Below are 12,064 nucleotides of genomic sequence, written 5' to 3' on the forward strand. Positions count from 1 at the left end.
TATTTGCTATGAAGTTATGGGACCAGATGCCATGATCTTAGTTTTCTGAATGTTGAGATTTAAGCCAACTTTTTAACTCTCCTCTTTCACTTTCATCAAAAGGCTCTTTAGTTCTTCATCACTTTCTGCCATAAGGGTGGTGTCATCTGCATATCTGAAGTTATTGATATTTCTCCCGGCAATCTTGATTCCAGCTTGTGCTTCTTCCAGCCCAGCGTTTGTCATGATTCACTCTGCATATAAGTCAAATAAGCAGGGTGACAATATACAGCCTTGATGTACTCCTTTTCCAATTTGGAGCCAGTCTATTGTTCCATGTCCAGTTCTTACTGTTGCTTCCTGACCTGCATACAAATTTCTGAAGAGGCAGGTCAGGTGGTCTGGTATTCCCATCTCTTTCAGAATTTTCCACAGTTTATTGTGATCCACACAGTCAAAGGCTTTGGCATAGTCAATACAGCATAAATAGATATTTTTCTGGAACTCTATCACTTTTTCAATGATCCAGTGGGTGTTGGTAATTTGATCTCTGGTTCCTCTGCCTTTTCTAAAACCAGCTTGAACATCTGGAAGTTCACGGTTCACGTATTGCTGAAGCCTGGCTTGGAGCATTTTAAGCATGACTTTACTAGTGTGTCAGATGAGTGCAATTGTGCAGTAGTTTGAGCATTCTTTGGCATTGCCTTTCTTTCGAATTGTCATGAAAACTGACCTTTTCCAATCCTGTGGCCAGTGCTGAGTTTTCCAAATTTGCTGGCATATTGAGTGCAGCACTTTCACAGGGTCATCTTTCAGGATTTGAAATAGCTCAACTGGAATTCCATCACCTCCACTAGCTTAGTTCATAGTGATGCTTCCTGAGGCCCACTTGACTAAGCTACAGAGGAAAAGAAAAAAGAGAACAAGGTCTTTTCAGGGCCCCTCACTTAGTAAGATATTATTTATCTGTATGCTTTCTGTTCATTTGTTACTAAATTCATATTTAAATAAATCACTTGAATCCTAATTGTCATCTTTACTATTAGTACTATTCTAGAGTAACTCAACTTTTTTTTTCCATTTTGTGTGTGTGTGTGTGTGAAATATGTTTTTATTTATTTATTTATTTATTTATTTTACTTTACAATATTGTATTGGTTTTGCCACACATGGACATGAATCCACCACAGGTATACATGTATTCCCCATCCTGAACTTCCCTCCCACCTCCCTCCACATCCCATCCCTCTGGGTCATCCCAGTGCACCAGCCCCAAGCATCCAGTATCATGCATCGAACCTGGACTGGTGATTCGTTTCACATATGATATTGTACATGTTTCAATGCCATTCTCCCAAATCATCCCACCCTCTCCCTCTCCCACAGAGTCCAAAAGATTGTTCTATACATCTGTGTCTCTTTTGCTGTCTCGCATACAGGGTTATCATTACCATCTTTATAAATTCCATACATATGCTTTAGTATACTGTATTGGTGTTTTTCTTTCTGGCTTACTTCACTCTGTATAATAGGCTCCAGTTTCATCCACCTCATTAGAACTGATTCAAATGTATTCTTTTTAATGGCTGAGTAATAGTCCATTGTGTATATGTACCACTGCTTTCTTATCCATTCATCTGCTGATGGATATCTAGGTTGCCTCCATGTCTTGGCTATTATAAACAGTGCTGCGATGAACATTGGGATACACGTGTCTCTTTCAATTCTGGTTTCCTCAATGTGTATGCCCAGCAGTGGGATTGCTGGGTCATAAGGCAATTCTATTTCCAGTTTTTTTGTTTTTTTGTTTTTTTCTTTTCTTTTTTTTTTTAATTTATTTTTTTAAATTTTATTTTATTTTTTAAATTTTACATAATTGTATTAGTTTTGCCAAATATCAAAATGAATCAGCCACAGGTATACATGTGTTCCCCATCCTGAACAACCCTCCTCCCTCCTCCCTCCCCATACCATCCCTCTGGGTCGTCCCAGTGCACCAGCCCCAAGCATCCAGTATCGTGCATCGAACCTGGACTGGCGACTCGTTTCATACATGATATTTTACATGTTTCAATGCCATTCTCCCAAATCTTCCCACCCTCTCCCTCTCTCTCAGAGTCCATAAGACTGTTCTATACATCAGTGTCTCTTTTGCTGTCTCGTACACAGGGTTATTGTTACCATCTTTCTAAATTCCATATATATGCGTTAGTATACTGTATTGGTGTTTTTCTTTCTGGCTTACTTCACTCTGTATAATAGGCTCCAGTTTCATCCACCTCATTAGAACTGATTCAAATGTATTCTTTTTAATGGCTGAGTAATACTCCATTGTGTATATGTACCACAGCTTTCTTATCCATTCATCTGCTGATGGACATCTAGGTTGCTTCCATGTCCTGGCTATTATAAACAGTGCTGCGATGAAGCCCAGGTCCAGACGGTTTCACAGCTGAATTCTACCAAAAATTTAGAGAAGAGCTAACACCTATCCTGCTCAAACTCTTCCAGAAAATTGCAGAGGAAGGTAAACTTCCAAACTCATTCTATGAGGCCACCATCACTCTAATCCCAAAACCTGACAAAGATCCCACAAAAAAAGAAAACTACAGGCCAATATCACTCATGAACATAGATGCAAAAATCCTTAACAAAATTCTAGCAATCAGAATCCAACAACACATTAAAAAGATCATACACCATGACCAAGTGGGCTTTATCCCAGGGATGCAAGGATTCTTCAATATCCGCAAATCAATCAATGTAATACACCACATTAACAAATTGAAAAATAAAAGCCATATGATTATCTCAATAGATGCAGAGAAAGCCTTTGACAAAATTCAACATCCATTTATGATAAAAACTCTCCAGAAAGCAGGAATAGAAGGAACATACCTCAACATAATAAAAGCTATATATGACAAACCCACAGCAAACATTATCCTCAATGGTGAAAACTTGAAAGCATTTCCTCTAAAGTCAGGAACAAGACAAGGGTGCCCACTTTCACCATTACTATTTCCAGTTTTTAAAGGAATCTCCACCCTGTTCTCCAGAGTGGCTGTACTAGTTTGCATTCCCACCAACAGTGCAAGAGGGTTCCCTTTTCTCCACACCCTCTCCAGCATTTATTGCTTGTAGATTTTTGGATTGCAGCCATTCTGACTGGCGTGAAATGGTACCTCATTGTGGTTTTGATTTGCATTTCTCTAATAATGAGTGATGTTGAGCATCTTTTCATGTGTTTGTTAGCCATCTATATGTCTTCTTTGGAGAAATGTCTATTTAGTTCTTTGACCCATTTTTTGATTGGGTAGTTTATTTTTCTGTACTTGAGCTACAGGAGTTGCTTGTATACTTTTGAGATTACCTGTTTGTTATTTGTTTCATTTGCTATTATTTTCTCCCATTCTGAAGGCTGTCTTTTCACCTTGCTTATAGTTTCCTTTGTGGTGCAGAAGCCTTTAAGTTTAATTAGGTCCCATTTTTTATTTTTGCTTTTTTTTTCCAATATTCTGGGAGGTGGGTCATAGAGGATCCCGCTGTGATGTATGTCGGAGAGTGTTTTGCCTATGTTCTCCTCTAGGAGTTTTATAGTTTCTGGTCTTAAGTTTTGATCTTTAATCCATAATAATTTTATTGGAAAACACAATGGAGTATTACTCAGCCATTCAAAAGAATACATTTGAATCAGTTCTAATGAGGTGGTTGAAACTGGAGCTGATTTTACAGAGTGAAGCCAGAAAGAAAAACACCAATACAGTATACTAATGCATATATATGAAATTTAGAAAGATGGTAACAATAACCCTGTATGTGAGAGAGCAAAAGAGACACAGATGTATAGAACAGTCTTTTGGACTCTGTGGGGGGGGAGGGGGATGATTTGGGAGAATGGCATTGAAACATGTATAACATCATATAAGAAACAAATCACCAGTCCAGGTTTGATGCAGGATACAGGATGCTTGGGGCTGGTGCACTGGGGTGACCCAGAGGGATGGTATGGGGAGGGAGGCGGGGGTGGGGGGGTTCAGGATTCGTGTTGATGTATGGAAATCAAAGTCCTTTAACCTAAGGTAATGTATTAAAAAATAAAACACTTGTTAATAATTTTCTCATTGCTTCAAGATATCTTTAATGAACTAATGCAAACTAGCATGCATCATGATGTAGACTTCATAATAATTCATAGAATTAGCTAGGTTATCAATTGCTTTAATAACATTTTTTTAATTTTTATTGCCTATATGAACATTCCCCTTACTTCCCCATTTGAACTCTGAAATTTTTCATCATCCACTGTGCTGACATTATTTTGTCCTTCTCTATATGGATTCATTTACATATTCAGTCTATCTGTAACTTTTTTACCTTCACACTTGCTGCTGCTGCTGCTGCTAAGTTGCTTCAGTCGTGTCTGACTCTTTGCAACCCTATGAACCATAGCCCGCCAGGCTCCTCTATCCACAGGATTCCCCAGGCAAGAATACTGGAGTGGGACGCCATGCCCTCCTCTAGATCCTCCCCACCCTGGGACTGAGCCCACATTCCCTTTCCTGCATTCACAGGTGAGTTCTTTACCACTAGCTCCACCTAGGAAGCCCCTATATACGTGCAATATAATACATTATTCTTCCCCTTCGAGTTATTTTCATTATGTCCAATGAATTTTATTTTGTTAAAGAATTAAGAAAATAAAATAAAATTCAATTATTTGAAAAGAGATACTTCTTAATTCTATATATATATATATATATGGATATCAAAGAGTATAGAAATTCTATGGAAATTGAAAATATGTACCCTTTGTTTTGGGCTTCCCAGATGGCACTAGTAAACAATGTGCCTGCAATGTAGGAGATGCAGGAGGCCTGGGTTGTATCCCTGGGTGGGGAAGATCCCCTGGAGGAGGGCACAGCAACGTGATGGTAATGGAAAACCAAAAGTATACACTAATTGAATAGTTTATAATAGTTTCAGTACCATCATTTACTTCTGTTTTTACAACCCCATTGACTTCAACTAAGATAACATGCAGATTCTGCAATGTTCTTGCCACTGACCTTTTCACTAGAAGAGTAGCCATACATCTCAGATATTGGAAAGTGGGCAGACATCCTACTTGCTTGATACAATCCCATGTTATGTCCATTATTTCAGCATAATTATTAGCAGAACTCCTCTTTTTACACTCAAATTATCTCAATTTGAGCAATAAATCAAATAGCTACCCTTTCTATGTCCAAACTAATTTTTTGGTATATATGAAAATATTGTTATGGTAAAAGGTTATATAATTATTAATTTTTGTCATTTCTAAGATGATTTCATTAAAATCACTTTAGATACATCTTCCAATTTTTATATAGTGATTCTCACATAGATCATATTTTTGTTGTTCAGTTCCTACATAACTAATTTTTGCTTTTCAAATAGTTGCAATGAATATGGGAAGTCATCAGCTGAGTAGAAAATAAAACTTTAAATTTCTGATACTCCTTTTTTATGAGTATGCAGGGAGTATAGCAAGGTTCTATGGACTTTCTGTCTGGGATGATCAACATGACTGTAGCTTATGTACATTTGGAGATTCGTTTCATGGAACTAAAGTATGGGGAGATTAGAATGGTAACCTTCATTTAGCAACTTACGGAAAGAGAAAAAAAAATCAAAGCAAAATGTAACCTCAACAAGGAAATGATGACTCCTGTTACTAAGGGAAGATGTTAGTAAGAAGCATGGATTGAAAGAAGAAAGGATTTCAACTGATGCTAGTGTTTATGCTTAGTTTTCCTAGAGCAAAGTCCATTGTTTATTAAACTAAAGTAAGCAAATATCACTTGAATAAGGTGTATAATGAGGAAGCAAAGTGACTTCAGATGATTTGCCTTGCAATCAAAGATAGCTTCTGGCACCACACCTTCCTCAAGGCATTCTTCATTTCTGCATTTCTGAGAGTGTAAATCAGAGGGTTGAACATGGGAGCAATGATGGTGTAGAAGAGAGCAAAGACCTTGTCTTCTGGAAACGTTGTGGCTGGTCTAATGTAAATGAAGAGAATAGGCACAAAAAACAGAAACACAACTGTGATGTGGGAACTACAAGTGGAAAGAGCTTTGTACCGGCTTTCTGCAGGGTAAGCCTTGATGGTGTATAATATCAAAATGTAGGACAGCATCACGACCACAAAGATCACCAGCCCCATCATGCCTGCATTGGCCACCACTAGGATCCCAACTCTGTAGGTGTCCGTGCAGGCCAGTTTCAGCAAAGGATACACATCACAGAAATAGTGATCTATTTCATTGGGGCCACAGAATGGTAAGTTAATGGTGAGGAGACCCTGGACAAAGGAGTGCAGAAATGCCCCAGCACAACAAGCACTGACCATGGCGTAGCGTCTGTGCCTGCTCATGATAATGGTGTAGTACAGGGGCCTGCAGATGGCCACATAGCGGTCATAGGCCATCACAGTGAGGATACAGATTTCTATCCCCCCAAAGAAGTGCATGGCAAAAAGCTGTGCCATGCAGTCAGTGTATGAAATTGTGCTACTTTCTGCCAGCAAGTCAGTGACTAACTTGGGTGTCACTGTTGAGGTATAACACAGATCTGATAGAGCAAGGTAATTAAGGAAGAAATACATGGGTTGATCATTTAGCTGACTGCACATGATAGAAATCATGATGAGCAAGTTTCCCATCCAAATAGCTATGTAACAAAATAAGAATAGTAGGAAGCACACATGTTTGATTTTCATGTTCTGGGAAAGTCCCAAGAGAATGAATTCAGTGATGTTATTGGTATATTTCATGGTCTAATACAGTGAGACTCAGTGAGTTTGCCTAAAAAAAAAAAAAATGAAAGGTTAGCATGAGAAATATTGTCTAAGCATGGTGTCAATCAGAGTGAGTGTTGGAGAAATACATTCATTTAGTAAATCAGCTTCCTACACTATACTTTTAAATAGTTAATTTGAAACCGCATATGATTAGCTTGCCATATAATATGCCAGATCTGTTTACTTTCTAGAGTGAAAGAGAATAGTATTAATAAGTACACTCACTCAAGTATAAACAAACATGCACAGTCATCTTATGTATGGGATGAAAAGTGAGCTTAGGAAAGATACATTTCTTTTCCAGAAGCAGCTTGTTTCTTTAGGAGATTCAAACAACCAGACTTAAAGTGAAGGGAGTAAGGTAAGTTGTGCAATTGCAGGATAGAACCCTGTCTGTATTTAAAATGTTTGTAATTTTCTTGTGGAACATGATTTTTTTTTAATATTGCACTAAATTATTATTATCTTTATCAGTGAGTTGCTTGCACACAGGGCAAGTGACTCATTTGCCTCACTGAAGAAAAGCTATAACAAACCTAGACAGCATAAGAGACATCACTTTGTCAATATAGGTCCATACAGTCAAAGCTTTGGTTTTTCCAGTAGTCATGTACGGATGTGAGAGTTGGAGCACAGAGAAGGCTGAGTGCCAAAGAATGGAGGCTTTCAAACTGTGATGTTGGAGAAGACTCTTGAGAGTCCAAACAGCAAGGAGAACAAACAAGTCAATCCTAAAGGAAATCAACCCTGAATAGTCATTGGAAGGACTGATGCTGACACTGAAGTTCCGATATTTTGGCCATCTAATGTGAAGACCTGACTCACTGAAAAAGACCCTGATGCTAGGGAAGATGGAGGGCAGAGGGAAATGGGGGTGACAGAGGATGAGATGGTTGGATGGCATCACCGACTCGATGGACATGAATCTGAGCAAACTCCAGGAGACAATGAAGGACAGGGAAGCCTGGCATGCTACATGTAGTCCATGGGGTCACAAAGAGTTGGACATACTTAATGACTGAACAAGAAGTGCTGATTCTGGGGAAAAGTATGATATATTTACAAACATTGTGGAGAAAAATAAATAAATACTGTATCAGGTGAAGCAAAAGTAACTGTGGCATTTCTTTTTAATTTAAATTAGTAAAAGGTAATAGTAATTATATGTAAAATTGAGAAACAAAGGTTGCCTAAAAGACTAATAACAATAATAAGGAAGTGGATGGCACTTGCTTGATACAGATCAGGTTTTAATAATTTCTATAATAGAATATTTTACAATTTGACTAATTATAATCTCCCTGCTTTGTTATCTTTTAGGTGACAATGATTTCTTTTAGAAATAATGAAAATTTCATGAATAATATATCCTAAGAAATATTTTTCAAAATATCACATGTATTATTAGTATTTCTATAATCAGAAAAATATGCAAAAGTTACTTCCTTAAATAGCTTTAGTTTAGGTTGTAGATCTACCTGGTGGCTCAGAGGTTAAAGTGTCTGCCCTGCAATGTGGGAGGCCTGGGTTCGATCCCTGAGTAGGGAAGACCCCTGGAGAAGGAAATGGCAACTCACTCCAGTATTATTGCCTGGAGAATCCCATGGACGGAGGAGCCTGGTGGGCTACAGTCCATGGGGTCACAAAGAGTCAGACATGACTGAGCAACTTCACTTTAGGTTGTAGATGCTTTCATTTCCAATTAATTTTCCATTATGCTTCTATAGTTTATAAGCATATTTTTAGTCCAAGAATTTAACATCATTTTGATACTTTGCTCATAAGATTCTTGGAAGAAAGGCTATCCTAACAGAAAAAAAAAAAAAAAAGTAGAAACATTCCATTAACTCCTAGGCAGGATAGGTTGAAAGTTTGTCTCTCTCATGTTAAATAGATGCTATACTAACAAAATGGGAAAATAATTAGAAAACTTAACTGGTTCCCTTTTTCTTCTCTTAAATGTTTCTCCTTGACAGCCTCCAACTTAATATCAGAGACTTCATATTCATGTTATTTAAATTATAACTTACATTTCCAAAACTCCCATGTTATTTCCAGTTTCCTTTGTTAATATTTGAGTTACTGATTTTATATATACAAGATCTTCATTTTCATATTTAAGTGATTTAAAGAGAACATTTCCTATCATAAACTATAAGGACTAACATTGCTGCTAACACAAATTCATTATATATGACAACAAATTTCTCCTTAAAATATGAGAATTTCTAGTATAAATATAAACATTTCATGGTAGTGCAGGTAGAATTAACAGGTGCATACTATGAAATGGGCACTGATTATTTTCTCTTTCACTTTGTTTCTCTTCATATCATAAAGATTGAGTATCCCATACACCATGATAAAAAATAAACAAAAATGTGCTGAAAGATTAACAGCTAAAAATGAAGCTATTACAACTTATATCAAATTGATTGTTATTGAAGGTTTTCACAAACATAAAAGATATGTAATGATAATGATAATAATATCTAATATTTCCTGGAAGCAGGTTTAAACATTTCACATTTATTGAACCATTAATCCTAATAAAGACCAGTGGTTATTTTGTTATCTCTCTTTTGCAAAAAAAGAAAGCCAAACAGTTAACAATTTGGATAAATACTGATGAATGTCGAAGACTGTTTTTAGGTTTATTTTAAATTCTTTTCACTATTCGGATGTTGCTAATTTGGTTGTCAGATACAAACTATGATTCTAGGGAAAACGTTGCTTTTTCTTTTGTTGTTATTTCTTTCATAACCATGTTGTCTCACACGACAAAAAGTCATGAATAAGCTAAATTTTTCCCAACAGCTTCAAAGTTTTCTCTTAACACCTGTACCAATTCTTGGCTAAACTAATTATATTTTCTCTCTGTGTAACTGTTCATCCTGTTCTTATTCTTCCTTATTGAGTTTGCTCTACCTTGACATTCTGAATCCTCTGATATTAAGATTTTCTATACTATAACCTTCCGCTTTTTCAATTAATCAGTATATACATATTTTACAGAGAAGCAAAGGAGGCCGAAGAGTGATAAATCTCTATACTAGTACATTCCCTTAACTTATTTTAACTGTAACCCTTTTTCTCTTTAATATTTTTTTTCTCTTCTGTCTGAAACATAACAAGTCTTTTTTTTTTTTTTTACTTTTCTCTTATATAGCCCCTATGTAACACAAATGCTATCATTTCTTCATGAATTTCTCAAAATCATACCAAAAAAAGTCTGTTTAACTTTGGCATCTTCTGTGGCATATGACAAGGGGAATGAACTATGGAATCAGCATGTTTATAAATAAAATTTAATTTAAATTATATATGCAAAATTTATTTTTCTTATTTGAAAGTTATTATTATTTACTATAGTTTGATTGAAATTTTACTTACCAGATGATTATCTCATTAGATAAAATCTTTTGTCTCTGAGTAAATGGTGGCAATGTTCTGAATGCAGTCAGAATCTTAACTGCATTGATAAAGATTCATCAGTTTTATCATATAATCAGCTCACATGAATCCTGGTTCTAGGACTTTCCTGCTGTCCTTATAGAAATAGGACATGCTCTTCTGATTTTTGAAATTAAAATAAAGTGAAATCATTGCTAGCATTTATGCTGAATAGTGCTTTTTTTTCTTTTTTTTTTTTTCCCCTACACGAATGTTGTATCTCCTCGGTGGTTCTGGGAATGGAAATGTACACATAAGCCTTCTGATTTCCAAAGATGTTTAAATTAGGTGACCTGGGAGATTATAACCCCCAACCTCCCTGTCACCTTTTCTAAGGATGAGACAGTTCCCCAAAGAAGAGCTGGCCAAGTCCTTAAAAAACAGTTATGCCACAGCTAATAATTCCTTATACTCTGAAGAGTTTGAGTACTAACTGAAACCCCACTTTCGTTCAATACTGATACTGTAAATCATGGCCTTTATGTTGAAACAAAATTTGAGGAAACCAAAGGCCAAGATAATCAGAAATAAGCTTTTTTTTTTTTTTTTTAACATGGACCATTTTTAAAGTCTTTATTGAATTTGCTATAATACTGCTGCTTCTTTATGTTTGGGTACTAGTCATGTGGGATCTGAAGTCCCCAATCCAGGGATCTAACCCACACTTTCTGCACTGTAAGGCAAAGTCTACTGAACTGTCAGGGAAGCCCCAGAACCAAGTTTTGAAGTTTGGTTTATTATAGAATAAATGGTTTGAAAAGAGAATGAAAAAATCTTGTGTGTTGCTTCAAGTCTAAAGGACCCTCCCAACCTCACTAGTCACTTTATTGTATAGTTTTAAATTTCAATTTGTTTAAAATATGTGCTTATTGCAGTAGATACTTAACTGAATTGTCATCAGACGGGGTGGTCAAAGTAATGAGGATTTGAAGAAAATTAATTTATAGCACAACACATGATGTTTTAAAAAGTAATAACTGTGTGCTTAAATTAAATGCATATTCCAGAGTCTCTGGCTCAAGTGAGCTGTAGCTGTCTATGAGATCTCATTATATATATAAACTTCTATTTCCATAGAATTTTTATAGCTTCCTAGTGCAATGAAATGTCATTAACACTATTGACATAATTTTTTCTGTAAATTTTTTTCTTCTGACACTAATATGAATACTATCTTTCTTTTCATTAGTACTTACCCACTCAATTATTCTTCCTTTACTTTTAACCACTTGGCATCTTTATTGTTTAGGTTAATCTTTTTAAAATATATGGCTATATTTAAAAGTCTAGTCTGATAGTTATTGTCTTTTTGCTCAATAATTTAAATCAAGCAGTCTGACATATTTTCATGGATTCATTTCAATACGTCTATATCTATTTTCTATTTTGAATATGTTTTTATTTTGAATCTGTCCTCTTTTCTTGTCTTTTAAGATTTTTGTTTGTTTGTATTGCCCTCCCGAAATTTTGGAAATTTTCATTTCTGTCATTGCTACAGAAATTTGTCACATGTGAATCTTATTTATTATTTAAAAGAAGATATTTGTTTGTTTGTTTCTGTCATAGTCCATAAAGTTTAAGGGGCATAACCTTCACTGATGAAGCCACTGGTTTAGATCTTTGCAGTGGTAGAAGATATTGTAATAAGAAGTTTATAGAATATAATAAAGAGGGATTCAATTACTGTGAACAACAATTTATGATAGATCAGCAAGTTCCAAAAAATAGACTTCTTTTTTTCAATAATCATCTTGGAATTCTGACATGGTTGACCTCAAGTGAAAG

At 35.8% G+C, this 12,064-nt stretch overlaps 1 protein-coding gene across 1 annotated transcript; it reads right to left on the bottom strand.

Annotated features, from left to right (window-relative positions):
- Positions 1-5,860: 5,860 nt before the first annotated feature.
- LOC102414626 (olfactory receptor 4P4-like) lies at positions 5,861-6,799 on the bottom strand. Its single transcript, XM_006047595.4, has one exon. It carries the CDS (start codon positions 6,797-6,799, stop codon positions 5,861-5,863), a length of 939 nt encoding a protein of 312 aa, XP_006047657.3.
- Between the last annotated feature and the right edge of the window lie 5,265 nt (positions 6,800-12,064).

The sequence above is a fragment of the Bubalus bubalis genome, chromosome 16 (genome assembly GCF_019923935.1).
Source record: "Bubalus bubalis isolate 160015118507 breed Murrah chromosome 16, NDDB_SH_1, whole genome shotgun sequence".
Lineage (NCBI taxonomy): Eukaryota > Metazoa > Chordata > Mammalia > Artiodactyla > Bovidae > Bubalus > Bubalus bubalis.

Coding starts and splice junctions, on each gene's coding strand:
- LOC102414626 (XM_006047595.4), bottom strand. CDS start 6,799: ATGAAATATACCAATAACATCACTGAATTCATTCTCTTGGGACTTTCC.